The sequence below is a fragment of the Hevea brasiliensis genome, chromosome 9, assembly GCF_030052815.1.
Source record: "Hevea brasiliensis isolate MT/VB/25A 57/8 chromosome 9, ASM3005281v1, whole genome shotgun sequence".
Lineage (NCBI taxonomy): Eukaryota > Viridiplantae > Streptophyta > Magnoliopsida > Malpighiales > Euphorbiaceae > Hevea > Hevea brasiliensis.
In genome coordinates, this window is record NC_079501.1 from 27,265,406 (window position 1) to 27,285,214 (window position 19,809).

A 19,809-nucleotide genomic window follows, 5' to 3' on the forward strand; every position below is an offset into this window, starting at 1 on the left:
TAAATGAGAATGACGATCCAAGGGAACAAGAACGAGAAAACCTAAATGAGAGAAACATTCTCTCTCTTAAATCAAGAGAGAGATTGTGATTATTACTTCTTTATTTTTTTTTTAAAGTAATCAAAAACTAGATTCAATGAGGAATATATATATATATATATATATATATATATATATATATATATATATATATATATATTGAGTTTTGCATGAAATAGGTATCGATAAATTTTTTTCACCATCTTTATGTGAATTATGAGTGTGATACAAGAGTTGGGTTAAAAATTTCAAAGTCCAAGGACAACCCAAATTCTCGTCCGCAAGAATAGCAAAGTGTGGAACGTTTCTTGGGTGGCGCATTCCAGCAGAATTGTTTACATGCAAATTCAACTTCAACTTAAGTGGGAATAGCCAAATAAAGAAGGCACAGGTGGAACCATCGGTTAATGGATGATATCAAAGGGGGGAGCTTTTTCATTTGAAGGATGAGAATCGAATGATTCATGGCAAGCTCAACAATTCGGATGCTATCCTTGGCCAATTGAATATTGCAATTGCTTTGTAGTGATAAAGGGTGGTGCTTCAAGATGCATTAGGGTGAAGATGGTTTTGGCTATTTTTCTATGTGCATATGATTTATCACCGTGTAAATCATGTCTAGTGTGTTTTTGGGGGGTTTAATTATGAAAGATATAATTTTTTTTTATTTTTTTAAATTTTTCATAAAAAAATTAGAATTGATGTTTTCTTAAAAATAAAAAATGAAAAACAGAGATTTTTTCAAGAAGTAAACAATTCCTAATATTCTTTAGTTCGGAATGGAAGTACACTAGAAAAGGGCAAAGGTTGTCCTAGTTGCATACTAGACAAACTTAAAAATAATAATTACAAATTAATTATGCTTTGATATTTTATTAATAATTCTTATTACTTTAAAATCAAATATAATTTAATTATTTAAAAACACAAAAAAATTAATATAAGAGTATATTAGTTCTTTTTTGGGATTATTCTTCATAAAATAAGAAAGAAGTATTTATTAATTTTGAATGACTACTATATTTGCCGATCACTTTTTTTTTTTTTTTTCGTATAATTAATTTTCACTGAATTTTGAATTCAAAACTTGATTGTTAAGCAGCGACTCTAACAATAAATTGCATCAATCACCTCTCTATTTAAGTTATTATTTCATCAAAGAGACTCAACTTCAATTTACTAAAATAAAATCTCTCAACGTTAATTTTTATTTAAAGAAAAGTCCCTTTAATGTGCAATAAAAATTTTTTAGTTAAAAAATTAAAATTACTGTTTTACTATCCTTTTTCTCTTTTTTTTTTTTAATTTTTATGATAAAATTAATTAATAATTATTATCAATAAAATTATTTTCTTTTAACTAAATTTATTAATAAAATTGTTACTTATATTTATGTTATTTATTATTAATTAAAATTTAATTTGTAACATTTAAAAAAATAATAATAATAAATTTTAAAATAATATTTTATTATTATATGATTTTTTTATTAATATTTTAGTTTTTGTATAAAAAATAAAATATTAAATAATAATCTATAGATTTATTTTGATTAAATATTAATTTAGTGTTATTTCTTTAAAAACTAACTTGAAAGCATACTATTGCAAATTAAAAGAAATTTTTTGTTTAAACAAAATAAAATTGAGTAATTTTATTTTATTAAATTAAAATTGAGTGGCTGATATAATTCATTCTAAAAGAATATGGTAAAATAAATAAAAATTTAATTTATATTTCTTTTAAATATTTAATTTTTTTTAAAAAGTGACCGTTAAATATTATTTTTCTCCTTATATGTTGTATTATTAGTCACTTAATTTATATATATTTAAAAAAAAATTAATTATATTGCATTTTAGCCGATCAAACATAATTTTTTTAAGGTGGATGGATTTTTGTTTATCAAACATAATTTTTTTTAGATATATCAAACATTATTTGAGTATAGGCTATATATTTTACAAATAAATAAATTTTATTTAATTTTATTTATTTATTTTTACAGAAGACACAATTGTACAGAACCATTGTATTTTAAATAAATTGGAAGGAAAAATAATTCATCTAATGTGATGGCTAGATCAGCGGCCAGCATAACTTCAAGATGAAAATTTATGATAATACAGGCACCATGCGATCGGTCCCCTCCCCTCAAATCTAGCCATCAAATTCATCGCAAAACCTTCACTGGTGTTTTGGTTCCAGAGCGGAACTTCATCTTCTTCAAACCAACAAATTCTCTTTCAGGTTGAAAATGGCGTTCTCTCTTAATACAAACCTCAACCAACCTTCTCTCAGGTTCCTCTCTTTCTACCCTAATTCATATATCATATTCCCTATATTTATATTCATATGGACGTTTTTGTCGAAATTACTTTAATTTCAGGTATCCTAACTATAATGGATTCATTCGTTTATTCTAAATATGAGTGTTTCTTATCCTTTTTAGTTGTGGAACCAAGCTATATTCAGGACTGAGGCTTCAATCTCCAGGTCTGCTCACTTCCCCCATTCTCACCTCTAAAATCTGTATCTTTTTCCATTTTATTTTAATCTAATCTATATATATATATATATATATATATTTGAAATCAGGTCTGTATGCAACTGGGAGGCCTAATTTGACAGCAGAATTATTTGGCAGGGTTAACAAGAGCCTGCAATGCGGGTAATTTAATTGTTTAATTTTGCTTCTATTATTTGTTTTAGATTTTTTATTAACTAACATAATTAGCGCGGCTAAATAATTGCATGTAATTATATAAAGATCAGGGCTTTAATACTTTGTTAGACGTCATTTTATCATAGGATATTATTAAACTGAGGAACATTGTTTCCCTACTGAACGCTTGACTTAATTTCCCCTGTCGTTGTAAGATATGTTATAGTTTAATCTAAATCAGTCTGTTTGAATATGGATAAAGTAGAAATTTGCTCCTTGAACTTGTCATCAGCAGGCAAGTCATCCCAAAAATTAACTTTGTGGGCAAATTAGCGCTGTAAATTTTATTTTTGGGGCAATCAAATCACAAAATCTGACTAAAAGGCCAAAGGTATGCGCTCAGTTCAATTAGGACAAAATTTCCCCAAATAAAATTTATGGGCTAATTTTCCTGCAAAGTTAATTGGAGTCCCTTTGATGACAAGTTCAATGGGTAAATTGCCACTTTATCTGTTGAATTTGCATAACAAGCAACTTCAATGTGAATCAAGTCTTCAACTTTCAGCATTTGTTTTGTATTTATTGTGTCGCGTGTGATACATTTATTTGCCTGCAGGACTCGCAACCATAGACCAATAAGGGCAGGAGTTAGAATGATGCCTATAGGGACGCCAAGGGTGCCCTATAGAACTCCTGGTGAGGGAACTTGGCAATGGGTTGATTTGTGGAATGCCCTGGTAAGTTGATCAAGGTTAATTTCTTGTAGAGATTGTAGTAGTGGTTTATTACTATGGGTAGAGCATATGACAAGGATTGGACAACTTATAGATGTCTGTCGGTCGATAACTTAATAATATGATTTAACTCTCTTGTTCACTTGCTCTCTGAACTTGTTCCAACACTTACGTAAACCTCTAAATTTGCCTATAACTATGTTCTGTTATTTTATTGTGTGTGTATAGTGGTGTTCAAAATTTGTTCTTGAATGTCCCTTGCAAGAAAGATAGAATGCACAACGCTATGGATTTTTTATTTCTGAGGGTTGCAGTTTTCTTTATGAAGTACCTTGTAGCTATTAAAATTTGTTTTATGCATGTTCAATAGTAACTTACTTCATTTGCTGCAGTACCGAGAGCGTGTGATCTTCATTGGACAAAATATAGATGAAGAATTTAGCAATCAAATATTGGCAACAATGTTGTACCTTGACACTATCGACGATTCCAAAAGGATCTATTTGTACATTAATGGTCCTGGTGGAGACGTGAGTTCCTTATAAGTAAAGTCTTATTTGACAGAATATATGTCCATTTTGTGGCTTATATTATGGCACGTTTCTGATAAAAGTTGTTCAATTGCAGCTTACTCCAACCTTAGCTATCTATGATACTATGCAGAGCTTAAAAAGTCCTGTTGGTACCCACTGTGTGGGATTTGCCTATAATCTAGCAGGCTTTATTCTTGCTGCTGGGGAAAAGGTAATGTACTAATGTTTTCTTCTATTGGAATCTGAATGGATGAAATTATGGCTGCTATTCTCAATCAGGTAGATTGTGAACTCAATGTTAATCAAGTGTGGCACAATTTGGGGAATTGGCCCCCATAAAAGTCATCTACTTGAACAAATGTTGACTGGCACTGGTAGTAAATAACTTTATTCCACATTCTGGACAGTGTCTGCTGTATTTTTACCATGTTGATCTCATGGTAGATTTATTGAATCGTGATATGTTGAAATCATAGTCTCATTAGTTGTACCCTTGCAATTCATAGCAGAGTATTGTATTGATGATTTTTTTTTGCATTATCCATTCTAATTTTATTTAAAATTTTTGCTAAATTGTTTGCAATGTGATTGAAACCTGAATTTCCATCTTGAGACTCTCTTATGATTCTTCTTCTGTGCTGAAGGGAAATCGCTCTGCAATGCCTCTTTCAAGAATTGCTTTACAATCACCAGCAGGGGCTGCTCGTGGTCAGGTACTAATGCCATCATCTTATGAAAAGCTGTACTTTATACCACAATCCAAGGCTATCATGCATGTTTGTAATTATATGAAATATATGACATGCTCACAGGCTGATGACATTCGAAATGAAGCAAATGAGCTTCTTAGGATCAAGGACTATCTTTACAACGAGTTGGCTCAGAAAACAGGACAACCTGCTGAGAAGGTTAGTGTGTCAATGCTTGACTCTCTATAGTCCTGTCATTTGCATCCTTCAATCAACTGGTTTTCACCCTTTTTTTTTAATTACCATAAAAAGCAACAGTGATCGGGATTTTTCAACATAAATGTGAATCATAGATGCTACTAGAACAATGATGTGTATATGAATCTCTCTCCCTTTCTTTCTTGGGTTTTCTTGAAGTCATTTAAATTGCTTGTTTCTCAAGATTCTTTGTGGTACCCACTTGATTGTTCAATAACATAATATGGGCAAAGTAAGAATATATTTACTATGTATGAGCAGATTAACAAGGACTTGAGCAGAATGAAACGCTTCAATGCTCAGGAGGCGCTTGAATATGGGCTAATTGATCGTATAATCAGGCCACCTCCAGTAGATGCTGATGCTCGTCCGAGAGATCCATCAGCTGGTCTTGGTTAGTGTTTATGTTTACGTGTTCATCAAATCGGCTTATGACCATTAGAACTTGCAGAAATTTTCTTAGTTATCTGTATAATTGGCTATTCAGTAAGGAAGAAGCATTTTGTTTTGTTTGTTTTTGCAACCTCCCATATAGTAAGAGCTACTTAAATACTTTGAAGTTTGCCTAAAAATGGGTTATAGTTACATTGATCCTTATCAATTACCAAGGTTTGTGTCGTGAAGGAACAGGTCAGTGGCTCCAATTTCCAGTTTTTTTTTTTTTTTCCTACATTCTGATCTTCTGGAACACCAAATTATCAAACAACATGGTTAGTGAAGGAAAACTCGATCGTGTCTTCCAGACCTACGGTGGGTTTAAATGCAGTAGAGGAACTTTTATATAATAATTTGAATCCATGCCTCTTCACTTGGCGTTTTCATTCTATTACAGTGCAGCTCCCTGAACATTTTATACTCCCCGAAGAGGGCTAGTAAGATGGTGGAATATCAAAATAAGCGATGGCCTTCGGTTTTATGACCAAGTAGTTGGCAGTAATCATTGTTGTTTTAAAATTGAGTAGATGATAACACATGTAAAGAATATGAGTCATGAAAAAAAAAAAAAAAGGAAATATACTTACATTAATTTCACTGCTTGCCCATGGGATTTTCATTTAAGTGTCGCTAATAGTTGGACGCATCAACAAAAGCATAGGCCAAATAAAAGACGCTTGAAGAACAAGATCCCCTGCAAAAATGGGTATTAACAAGAACTCATTAAGGATATTTACGTGCATGTGGAGAAATATGTATTAGCCAATAGCCAATAATCATCGTCTGATAATTAATTGTGAAGATTTTCCCTTAGCCATTCTTCCCTCCATCCTTTGTTAACCTTGGAAATGAAATCTTCAATTCTTCTCCGCAAATTATCATCAACTCCATCATCATCTTCCCAACCAATTTCACCATCGCCACCACTGTCATCATCATCTTCATCGTAGCCATCAGAAAAATAGTTTTCTTTACTATCATCGTCGTCGTCTTCGCTGCAACTATCATTACTATGATCATCATATGAAGACTGGAAAGAATACCAAACCCCATCACCTTCTTCCACAGATGGTCCATAACTTCCAACAATGACAGCCAAGATTATGGTGTTGAGCATTGAAAAAAAGAAAAGAGAGGAAGAAAAATTGAGGACCAAAGTAGCAGCCAAAGACAGAATCAACAACACAATAAGCTTCATGTCGAGAATTAAAACCCAAAAAAAAAAGGTGGATGATATTGACGCTTTTATGCTGGTGTGTATTTTTTATTGGCTTGTTATGGATTCCAATTTCCATTTTATATATCTAGCTACCTAGCTAGGATGATGTGGCAGCTGATGAGGAAGAGCACTGAAGATTACATCCTCAGAAAGTATTGTGTGAAGTATATTATTATATAATACTAAAATAAACAATAGAAAATGGGTTTATTCTGTTCTATCAAGTAATGTAAACTTCCAGGTATACGATACCCAGAAATTTCTGTTATTCTGTTGCTTACGCTACTCATTTACCGTGTTTATGTTCTACTTGTAGTACGTGTTCCTTCTTTCAAGAAATTTTGAAATAAAATCACTGTATGTATTTGTTATAATCACTGTATGGATCCATCATAATCAACAGTTAAAATCTATCTATTATATATGAAAGTCATAAAAATATATAAGCAATAATGTAATTTGCACTAATTTTTAGTGGATCTAGAATATTTTATAATTAGCCCACAAAAGATTTGCATCAATACAATCTTACTGTTAATTTACTATTTAATTTCTTCATCTCTATTTTAATCTCGAATGGGCTACAAAAGACAAATAAAAATTACTTTTAAAATCATTTCAGATATTAGCTGTTCTGATAGTTATTAACTGTTTTAATAATTATCAACTATTTTACTAATCATTAACTATCAGTAGTTAACTGTTTATAAAGTGATTTAAAGGAAGTGCTCGGTAAAAATTATTGTTAAATTAATTATTAAATGTAAAAATAGCAGTATCATCTTATTGATTCTAGTTAAACGGCTCTTTTAACTTTTAAAAACTAAGATCGGTAACTTTTCATATGGATAACTTTTCATAAATTACTTTTTCAATCTCTAATATAAACACATTATGCCATTAACTATAGTCAAGATATTAAATGTTATTTCAAAAGTTACTGCAATATATGAAGTATATTCTTTTTTTTTTTTATTTAAAAAGAGGAAAGAAGTTTATAATTGAATATTAATTGGCTTGTGAATAAAGGTTCTTAATTTCTTTGTTTATTTTTTATTAATTTCCCTGTTAAAATGAATAATAGAGTTTGGGGAATTTCCTTGCACTAGCATTAAACATTCAAAATAATATTGATGACAAAACATGCTTATATATGTGGGGTAGCAAACAGATTCCTTTCATTGACCTAGAAATTAGTAATTAAAACATGAAACAGCATGCCTCTCCTCCTTTACCTGGTACAGGGAGCTTCTACTTTCAAATTTCTTGGATTTTAGAATTCTAAAGAGTATATATTTAAATAATTTTAGAGTGTTTTTAATATCTTAATAATAATGAATGAGATATTTTATTTTTGTTAATTAAATTAGGGTGGTATTTGAATTAGAGGTTTGGAGTAGTTAATGGAGGTTTTATATCCAATAGCTACTCCACAACCATTTAGGGAATGTTTGGTTCACCTGTTGGGTGTAGCTGATAGTTGACAGACACCCAAACAGGTAAACTGGAGTGTTTAGCAAATTTAAAAATATAAAGCTGATAGCTTATGGGTAACTGATATGGTAATCATCAGCTGCAATTTGTATCAGCTCTATTTTTAGACATGTTTCTTATCAGCTGATAGCTAATTTGGTTTTATTTTTTATTTTGACCATATTATCCTTTTGTATTTAACTTGAAAATTAATATTATTAATACTTTTATCTTTTTTATTTATAATTTTAACATTTTAATTAACGTATTTTAAAATATTTTTTTATTAATAAGATAAAATATAAAATATTTATTTATATCTAAATACTTAAAATTAATTATAAATTTTTTTATTAACAATAATAATTATTTTATTATTTTATCTATATTTTTAAAGTTATTTAATTTTTTTTAAATAATTATTTTCTAATTTCAATAATAAAATAAATGATATTATACGATAGATTAATAATTATATATTTATTTAATAATATAATAAATGATATAATATATTAATTTAATAATTATATAATTAATTTAATAATAAAATAAATAATATAATATAATAAATTTATAATTTTATATTTATTTAAATAATAAAATAAATTATATGATATATACTCTTATTAGTCATTTCACAAATCAACAGCAACAACTAAATATAGTTTTACCAAATATTTAATATAAATAAGCTATCATCAATTATCAGCTATTAGCTATCAGTTAATAGTAATAGCTATCACCTGTATTCAACAGTTAAATCAAACAGGCTCTTAGTGAAAATATTGAACAAAATAGCTATTGTTTAGCTAATACACCCCTTGAATTGTTACATTTCAAAAAGTTATTAAATTAAAATCGCTCTCGATCAATTGTTACTGTTTCAAGATAAAAGGATTACTTTGCCCTTTCTTGTAATATATTTATATATTATTAGAAAGTATATATTACTCATATTTTCTTATATTATTTATTATTTATTTATTTATTTTAATAATAAAATAAATATAGTATAATTAACAAAAAGTTATATATTTATTTAAATAATAAAATAAATTATATTATATAATAAATTAATAATTATATATTTATATAACATACATATATTTATTAATCATTTCACACGCTCACAATAGCTAAACAATTTTATCGAACACTTAATATATATATTATCAATTTTATCTAATAGCTAAGTCAATTGATTTTTTCGTTTTTTAAAAGTTTTGAATAACTGTAAAATATTTGATAGGATTAGAAACTGACACTTCGATGGTGATTATCATAGAATGCTTACAAGTTATACGTCTATTTTGGCATAAATAATATTTTTCCCATTCATAAAAAATAATAATAATAAAATACAAGATTGTAATGTACAATACACTCAGCCGTTAAAATAATATTTAAAAGAAAAAGGGGGAAAATAGTTAAAGAATTGGGCTGCTGCAAGCAACGACAGTGACTTGGTCCCAATATTCTTTGAATGCAAGTAATTTTTCTGATTAAGCAAACTATTTTTGCAGCTTTGCTTTTGTTTCTGGGCATTGAAAATTGGTTTTAGCACAGCAAATTTAAAATAGTAGAGAGAAGTAACCTGGTGTAACTATATTATTGATTATCTCTGCTCCTGTCAAGTGAAAATTACAATCAAGCAAGAAACAGAGTTTTATTCTGCAAGGACATTCAACGAAGGAAGAACATCACTTACAGAGTTTGTAACCATTTAACCAAAGAAGAAATTAACATAACTGAAATGATCAGAAAACAAAAATTCTCTCAAATTAGAACCCCAGAAAGGATCCTACAAATAGGAAAGTAGAAAATAATGCAAAAAAGAAGAAATGTTAGAACATTTTTCAGACACAATCCACAACTCTCAAGGTAACTCTAGGCGTGAAATGTGAATTACATCAAATATTCTACATGACACAACAGCAGCAAGAGCCTACCTAAGTGGCTAACTAAAAATCTACCCGAAAACAAAGAGGGTAAAATAAAAGTGCCAGTACTGACATTTTCAATAGGTTCTACAGACAATACATGAAGGTGAGTTTCTACGAGTGGAATTTGATAGCCTTGTCGTCAGTGACCAACCGATTAATGCACCGATAAGGTGAATCAGGTTAACCTGCTGGCAAAGACACATTAATGTCAGTTGGCTTATTTTTCGAGTCTGATGGCAAAGGAGACCAATTATCTCCACGGAATGTTGGAGATGAAAGGTTTGGTTTCGGATCAGCAGTAGAAATAGGAACAGCAACAGTTGGTGAGACGACAGTTGATATTGAGTCAGGTTTCTGCTTCTTTGGTTTCTGCTCATGCTGGTTCCCTGCCAGAAAACTGCCTACTACAACCTGATCAATTATAGAAAAAAGCAGAGGAAAAACGTATCAGAATTCTTGTGTCCTTGCATTCTGAAGAAACCATCCACAGCAATAGTCATTTTAAACAGAATATTTTCTTCCACAGTTTAGATTCCAATGGGTTGAATGGAGAGAAAAATAGAGAAGAAGATGATGCATCTTGACAAGACAAACCTGCACAGGACTTGCAGCTACCAACAGACCTGCAACTCCACCACCTACAACACGTCCATCTGGACTTGCCAATGACACACTCATCCCACCAGATCGACTCCGAGTTCCTCCACTTTCAGTTGGCATGAACGAACCAGATAAAGACAGTATCTCAAAACGACCCTGGAAGAAAGCCAAAGGAAGGAGATTTGGATTTTCACTGATTATGGTTATATCAGGGAATAAGATATTCCAAGCAATATCATGCCCTTGGATGAGATAATTAGCCAATAATTATTGTGAACACAATCCTTCTAGTTCTAGGCTAGCTTCATGAGTGACAAATGCACTAATCAAATTTTCATTCCCTACACCCAGATGATGTTGTCCTCTCATCTCAACAACTTCATTCAACCACAATTGCAAATTGCAAATAATTGTCATTTGAACAATTAATGATGTCATCCAGATAGCCATTCAGAATTGTAAGAATGATAACTAAGATGAAGTTTGGAATGTTATTGCTTGTTAACCAGAACAGAAAAACATTCCAACCTGATCTGAAAAATAAATGTGTGCCATTGATATGTCACCAGCAAACCAAAATTTTCCATATAGGACTTCAATGTTGCATATTGCAACATGTTTTGACTCCATGTCAATGGTTTGTTCAATGTTTAAGAATTTAAAATGTTCAAATAAAAACAAAGTTTAAGTGAACTGAACCAGCATTCCAGTACCAAGTGACAGAACCCAAGTTTACAAGAAGCTGTAGAAGAGAGGCCTCCTCATCTCTCTCTCTCTCTCTCTCTCTCTCTCTCTCTCTCTCTCTATATATATATATATATATATATATATATATATATGAAAAAGTCTCCTAAAATAAAGTTGGAAGTTCATGAATGTGAAAAATGCCTAAATGGTGGGTTTAACATGAAAAACATGCATGGGAGATGTTAAAAAAGTAGTATGAGTGAGAACCATGCAATTGGCACCAAGAAGCTCAACTACAACACGAGGGGAAAATAAAATATTATATGAGGAAGGATAAAAATGCATCACCTCATATGTTAGTGTGCCCCCAGAGGAATCAGGCTGACGAAGTGTAACACTTGAGATCACACCATTTGCAGAGAGAATGCATATAGCTCGAGGTCCTTGTTGAGAAAATGATATGATCTTCATTGTAACATCCTAAATAATCATAGAATTCCATTTATGGTAAGCCAACCAGGAAACCCTTAAAACAAAGAAAAAAATAGCATTGAATATTGAAGAATCAAAAGAAAATAAAATTTGCAGCCATTACCGTGAAAAATTCAAATCACACCAACAAAAGTTTTTATACACCCTTCAACAAAGTTCAAGGACTTTAATATTGATATCGATATAAATATCAACTTCTGAAAAGTATGGATGTATCGTAATATTGGTGGAAATATCATTAGTATCGTTGGAAATATTATTAATATCCAAAGAAATAAAAGAATTATCAATATTGAATTCCATAATGAAAATTTATATAAATTTTTTTAAAAGATAAAATTATTAATTGATCTATTTATTCATTTCTTTTATTTTTTTAAATCTTATAAAGAAAATGATTAAATAATAAACATATAACATATAAATATTAAACAGATAAAATTTAAATCAGTTATAAAGGATATTTAATTTATCAAAATACCACAAAAATATAAATATGTACAAGCATATAATATCAATTCAAAATAAATTTAAATGTTAGTAATTTACTCTAATTTAAAATAAAAAACTATATTTAACGGTTCTAAATTTTGTTCAGTTGTCAATTTATTTTCTATGATTACAATTTATAATTTTAAATCCGTATATTACTTTTAACCCAACAGTGACTGAGTGGCTGTCACTCTCGGTTTATTCACGTGAAAGGCTCAGTTTCAACTTTCAAGCCTAACCATCTATGCTTTGCAACTCTAGACAAAATGAAAATATCGAGATAAGTCTACAATATGTCGTGACAAATTATGAAAAATATAAATATTGAAAGATTTTCGGTTAAAAAAAATGTTAGTGGAATTTTATATCTATCCCCTCTCGATACTCATATATTGGTCAAAGTTTCAATGGAAATCACAAAATATCAGTCCATGAGAAAGATAAAAAATAAAGGGTCAAAACCCTTCTAATTCACAGTTACTCATCTATAATTCAGCATGAAATTCATAATATGTTGCATTTAAAGCAACAAATATGACAAGAAAAAAAAATTATCTTAACAGTACAAGGCATAGCTGCGAAAGTACACCAATTATGTTCAACATGTACCTCGCCAGCATTAACAGTTATGATATGGGGAGTAAAATTAGCACCAACAGAGCATGCAACCCATTCACCTACAAGAGGAAATCACAACAAGATCAGTGATATGGAAATTCTAATTTCATGTATTTGTCAAAAATGCAAAATGCACCACAAAGGAAAAATGAAAATAATGCAGAGAATTGGAGAAATTTCAAAATACCATAGATTGAACTGTCAACTTTCATTTGCCTAAATCATATGAAAAATGGTATAATATGGACTTAAGCTCACTAACTGATACGACAAATCAATAAAATAATCATCGTTTACCAGTCGATCACCTATACATCCTGTATGTGACTCTACAAGCAAAGACAATAATAACATCCAACAAAAGAAAGCATAAGGTAGTTATAATTTAACACCTAATCTTTTAACTTTTACTTGAAAACACAATATTGTTATCACATAGCATCTTGAAGGAAGGTTATCTATAAAAATGAGATGAGATACGGATAAATTGGAAGATGGAATAAAGATGGCAAGTTTTGGAATGGGAGAAAGAATAAACAGATATCATTTAAGATAGGAAAAAAAAAAGTTGAAGAAGAAGCAAATCAAGAATTAAATTATTTAAAAAAAAAAAAAAAAAACCTAGCTTCATGTCATTCCAGGAAGGGGAAGGCCATAGCCTTTCTCCTGAGGGTGAAATTAGAAAAATAATGGTTGAAGTATCCTAAAATAGTCATATTCAGAAAGGGTAGAGATTCAGCATCAGAACTTGGGAGAGAAATAGAGAGAACTTTTGAGTTCCTCATCTTTAGCGAGAATCAAGTGATTTAAACAATCAAGTACATCTGGTAAGCAAATCATTGCAGCTAGAACCTAATGAGAGCATACAAGAGGAGGGAAGTGTTGGAATACATTAAAAAAAATGAAGACAGAATTTATCCAACATGCCTCTCCCAACTTCCAAAGAAAAGCAAATACATAAATGAAATTCAAAAACTAAGAATTATTTAATAACTTGTGAAGTATTGGCATTAATAATTCATACAAGGAAGTTGAATAATGCTGATTAACTTCCAGTTAAAACCCTATGAAGACATAATTAATTAGAAGTGAGACAATTACTCAAAGGCCTTAATTTCTTTAGAAACAAAAGCCTTTATTCACATATATTCCTTCTTATTGTTGCATGATATACAAATGTACCAAAGGCATAAATAACTTGACGAAAGTGTCTGTGTAAGGGCTTTATGATATGGAGTTGTGATATTCAAAATGAAAGAAATGAGATGGCAAATAGTTACAATACAGAGGGAAAACAACACAAATGACAATTTAAAATCTACAAAGTAATCAAGATGACTTGAATCATTGTGTTGAAATCAAGAGTAACGAAGATAAAGCCTTCCTCATAGCAATCAGTGAAGACTTCAAACCTTCTCATGCAATGGGCAAGCCCTTGCCAATTAGACATGGTCTGCCACTGGCAGTACCCACAATGTTATTTTCCTAAGCCCTACTCATAGCTAGGGAAACTCTGTATATTATGCTGCAATTGACAATAATAATGTACCTAGGCCAAGCTACCAGATTATCCGTAAGTGGAATCTCAACTTCATGTATCAAGAGCATTCAGCATCACTACCTCAAAAGAGAAAAATATTACAGGCCAGAATTAAAGCATCAAATGTAACAGGGATAAGAAGACATATTCTTTAGGGGCTTAGACTGCCTACTGCAGGCAACCTATATAGTTCAAATTCAGATTTTGTTTTGTGGAATGATAGAACTACCAAAACATTAAACAAGAACTATAGGGAATAATAATCATTTCAATCAAACCCTTTTCACTTAATAAGTGATGAGCAATGTCTAGAAAACCTTATAGAAACCAAGTCACTCCCTCACTAACCACTCCACACCAATCCAAACAAGAAGAAGGATAGTACCCACAAGTCACATGTGACAAAGAAATCTTCAATTTAAAAATGCACATTAATTTCTTCTTTTTGGTTTTCATGATGAGCACACTGTATCCATAATCAAAAATGAAAAAGGAAAAGAAAATTGACTAATCACAAATTATGCAGCCCTAATTGAAATCCCTTTTGATAATAAAATACTGGACATCTTGTAAAATACAACTGCGTTGGAAATAGATGGCAATGTGTTTTGTGGTATTTACAATTTGAATAGTAAAAGCTGTAAAGATAAAGAACTGAGAAGCTACATGCTTATCAGATCTATCCTTGTATTCTTCATATCAGCTATAAACTTTTATTTCAGAAACAGGCCAAATGCCCAACCTGACAAAAGTGGAAATATAAGAGTCATACAAATAACTCAACAAAGCAAGACTAATCCAGATTATGAATATTATGTTCTTTATTAATCATAGAAAGGTAAAGTTTTTCATTTCCATGTGACACTCATGCAGCTAGCTGGATATTGAATTGATTTTTCTACTTCACCTTGAAAAATGGTAAAACAACGTGAACTCAGAAAGGCGACCAAGTACCCAGCATCAAAAGAGATGGAAAATATGACAAGTCAAAACCATAATTCCAGATATGCACACATCAAGACCCACTTGGCAGAAAAAAGAATCAGACTACAGAAGAAACAAGAATATCAAGACCAACAAGGAAAAAAATCTAGAAAACACGACATAATACACAGAAGCAGTAAATGTCAACAAATCATAGAAACAACTTCCTCCTTTCCCCTTATGCGGCATATGAGCCTGCCAGTTGATGACATCTCTCAATAGTCCGATTCTGTTCACCATGACACAGCAAACTTTTACCAGACTTTATCACTAGCAGGTACCCCATAAATACTACCCCTTCCACAAATTCTCTTCCCAAAATGGGACAGAAAGGCCAAATGACATCTTACAATAGGAAGATTCCCTCGTTTTCACACCTACCCACATACCTCACTATCTTTCCAAACCCACCACCCACAAACCCAGACACAGATCTCAATTGAGGCATCATATCACAGGTCCCACATCATAAAAACCGTACTCAAACCATCCAATTTTAACATGGAAACAATACAAAACCAACGATTTAAACACCAAAAATCCCACAATTAATCACAGAGCAAGCATAAAAACCACCTAAGCTCAAAAGGGTGTCTATAAAATTATTCTCTTACCTAAATTCTCCAGCACGTACTTGGCCTTGCTCACCGGCTTTATTTTCCTTTGTTTCTCAGCAGAGAAATCGATCACCGGAGGCAGTGCCGGAGCTGCCGAGGATATCGGCTTTGGAGACAACGCCATCGTGACGCTGCCATCAGGACCATACTTTCTTGGCCTTCCTCGCTTCTTCTTCAAAGGCATCGACGCCGCCGTTGATGGCGGATGAACCACCGCCGGTGGCGGAGGCGGAGCTGATCCAGGGGCGGAGCCAGGGTTGTCGGCAGACCTCGGAGCGATTTGATAGTCCGATGGCACATCGGATCCCACCACTGTAACCCCACCTACACTGCTACTACTCACAGTTTCTCTTGCTTCCATGCTTAAACCCTATGGATTTTATTTTTCTTTTTAAAGATTTTACTAAAAACCCATTTTGATTTTCAGCTCAAAATCATCTAAAAACAAAGTTCAATTTTTTTTAAAAAAAAATAAACATGAAAAATCAAAATACTGTAACTAAAACAAGCTTAAAATTTAAAACCCAGAAAAGGAAGGAAAAAAAAATTGAAAGCTTTGAGTTTTGAAAAGCTAAGTAGGGACTAGATGAGGAGTCTTACAGTGAGATTTAATCTGCAAAAACTCAAAGCTTTAGCTTAATTTTAGAGATTAGAGAGCTGAAACTAGCAGAAACAGAGCCTAACCAATGTTTTCAGAAAAAGATTTAAAAAAAAAAAAAAATTGGGTTTTTATTTTTATTTTTGAAGAAGGAAGAGAGATTGTGAAGAGAAAGATATGATTTGTGCAGATAGTGAATTTTGATTTTTGAAATTGTGGATTTGAATTGGAAAAATGGTTTTGAGATAATAAAGAAAGTTTATTTTGTTTTTATCTTTGTTGTTGAGCTAATTTGGGTTAAGTCTGTCTGAAAAAAGAGATTAAAAAATTAGAGAAATAATGCTCAAAAAATTATATAAATAAAAAATAAATAGAATATTAAAAGTAGAAATTGATGAATATTTTTGTAATGATTTCTCACATATTTTATTTTTAAAATATTGATATTTGGTAGGAATCTGATGAAAATATTGCATTAAATAATATTGAAAGTGGGGGAGGATTTTCTATGCTTACTCTTTCTCTAATTTTTTCTTTTTTTATAAAAAAAGAAAGTGGACAAAGTGGTATTATTGTCATCATATTAATTATAGTTTTCTCTTTTTTTAAAAAAAAAAAAATTATTTGAGTGAATGGCAAGTAAAAACTATGTTAGCATGACCTTTTTTAATGGGGCCTTGGCAACCATTATGTGATCCAACCAAAATAATTTTATAATTATATAAAAAAATATATATATTAAATATAAATAATTATGATTTTTTTTTCTCAAATAATAATCATTTCCACCATGTAGTGAACTAATCTTGCAAAATGGAAAGGAAAGGAAAGCAAAGCCAGGGGATTGCCTTGTTTAAGATGAAGTGTAATGTGACATATCCATTGCCCATTCAGGCTGTTAAGAATCTTCCTTTTTTTTCATTTTCTTCTTCTGTTGATTCCAACTGATGAACCAAATTATAATAGATATGAGTTGGAACCATTTGCTAATACAACCAGAGTGATCTAGACATTATTGATTTCACAGCAAGCCCATTTGGCATTCAGATTGAAAAATTAAAATTAGTTTTTTTAAAAAAAATATTTTACTATTTTAGTACTTTTATGAGTAAAATCTATCAGATTTCATTTCAATTTATTTTTTAATTAATATATTTAAAAAAAATATTTTTCTGAATTATAAAATATTTTTCTGAATTATAACTCTAATTATAATGCTAAAAAAACTTAGTTAATTAATTATGTGTGAATATATCTTTCTGAAGAAACTTTTATAGGTTAAAAATATAATAATTCATCATTGAAAGAAATTATGTCTTTTTTATTTAATAAAAATTTAATAATTGATCTAATAATAAATAAACTTTTTTATTAAATAATAAATGAATTATATAATGAGAGAGAATTTTATACTCTTTAATTATAAAAAAAATAAATTTTAAAATATATAAATTAAAAAAAAAAACCTTTGAATTCAAAATCCCATCATTACTTATATTTTTTAAAATTAAAAAAAAAAAGCATTTATCAAATATCATTGCTCAATAAATAATAATTTGTTTAACCAATAATAAGAGTATTAACTATTAAATGAATAAAAAAAATTGAATTATTGGCTGATCTAGAAAAACTTGAAGACTTCCCCATGAAGTTTATTTTTTTTATTATTTTTAAAATTTTTGAGGAGGGGAGTTTTCTAATAAGTCTATTTCTGACAATTATTTATTTCCCACCTAATCTTTAAAGTCATTTTTCCTAATTATTAAAACAGGGTATTAATAAATATAGGAAAAAAAATGGAAGTGATAACATAAAATTAATTAATTTAATTAATCCTTGCAGGGGACCACAAAGCAATTGCCAATTAAATTCATTAATCTCATCTTTATTATTCATAAAAACTTAAAGGCATCTTTTTCAGAACATGGGTTAGATAATTTTTTTAAAAACAATTAAAAAATAAATATATTAAAAAATAAGATATTTGGATAAGAACAAAACAAATTATTGAATTTCTTGAAATATATATAATTATATTATATTACATGGTGATGGATTCGATGTATTTTTTTTGAATTTTTTATATTTAATATAAATTTTTATTTTATTTTATTTTTTTGGTCGGTAATCAGACCTAACTTTTTTTATATATATATATATATATATATATATATATATATATATATATATATATATTAATTAATATAATGGGATGGAGAAAACTGGAATAATAATTGAAAATTGCTTAAATTTTGTATTAAGAAATTACAACTTGAGCTTAGTGGTGCTCAAGGCATGTCCATGTCAAAAAATGGAATCTCAAGAAGATGGAATTTCAAATTCTCTTATTTTCTTTAAAAGGGAAAATTAACCAATTTTGTGGCTTTTTGCAACTTGAACAATAATTGAATTTTCTTAATCGCCGGCTACTCTTTTATTATGAATATGCTTAATACAAAATGCTGAATTTGCCCCAATACAAAGAAGACAAAAAAATTATAAATAATTGTATTTAAATATAATTATTATGTAATTTAGAGGGTATTTATTTTAATTTATAAAAATTAATTTACAAAAAGCTAATGTTTATAAATTAATTTAAATTTATAAATATTTAAAATTTTTAAAAATTTTAAGCAGTTAAATATTTGATTAAACTACTTAGAAATGATTGATAAGATATATTTAGTAAAAAAATAATCTATAAATATATTTATTATGAAGTAATTAAAAAGGATATTAGATGAAAGCTATAGTGAAATTTTAAAAATAAAATAAGGATAATATGATAAAATATTTGATCAAATTAGTTTATAAACATTAAAATAAAAATTAGTTTCCTTTAACTTTTTTTTTAACTTATAAATATAAAAAATATTATAAATAAATAGGTAAATTTATTTTTAAAATTTATAAATTAATTTATAAGCTCTCTATAAATATGAGTGTGACAGTTACTGTAAGATTAAACTCATATAAAAATAAATTTAATATCTATTAAATTAAATATTTATATATAAATTCATATACTAATTATATAAATTTCGATATAAATATTTGATCTAATATTTATTAAATTTGTTTTCTTATAAGTGGAATTTATGCTAGAGTTAGACAAATGGAAGAGAAATTTAAATGAAAAGTATGGTCAAGATTTATTGAAATAATAGTCAAATGTGTAGTTGATAATATC

At 29.4% G+C, this 19,809-nt stretch overlaps 2 protein-coding genes across 2 annotated transcripts; one reads left to right on the plus strand and one right to left on the minus strand.

The window, feature by feature from the left end:
- Window positions 1-2,175: 2,175 nt before the first annotated feature.
- LOC110645339 (ATP-dependent Clp protease proteolytic subunit-related protein 2, chloroplastic) lies at window positions 2,176-5,541 on the plus strand. Its single transcript, XM_058153599.1, has 9 exons — window positions 2,176-2,340; window positions 2,492-2,535; window positions 2,638-2,710; window positions 3,321-3,441; window positions 3,831-3,968; window positions 4,066-4,182; window positions 4,616-4,684; window positions 4,784-4,879; window positions 5,180-5,541. The coding sequence occupies exons 1-9, from the start codon at window positions 2,297-2,299 to the stop codon at window positions 5,315-5,317; spliced, it is 840 nt and encodes a 279-aa protein (XP_058009582.1). The 5' UTR covers window positions 2,176-2,296; the 3' UTR covers window positions 5,318-5,541.
- Window positions 5,542-9,767: 4,226 nt separating this feature from the next.
- Window positions 9,768-16,865, minus strand: LOC110645351 (AT-hook motif nuclear-localized protein 1). Its single transcript, XM_021798486.2, has 5 exons — window positions 16,016-16,865; window positions 12,869-12,936; window positions 11,624-11,755; window positions 10,583-10,744; window positions 9,768-10,399 (listed from the first exon to the last, which is right to left on the minus strand). The coding sequence occupies exons 1-5, from the start codon at window positions 16,377-16,379 to the stop codon at window positions 10,169-10,171; spliced, it is 957 nt and encodes a 318-aa protein (XP_021654178.2). The 5' UTR covers window positions 16,380-16,865; the 3' UTR covers window positions 9,768-10,168.
- Window positions 16,866-19,809: the final 2,944 nt, after the last annotated feature.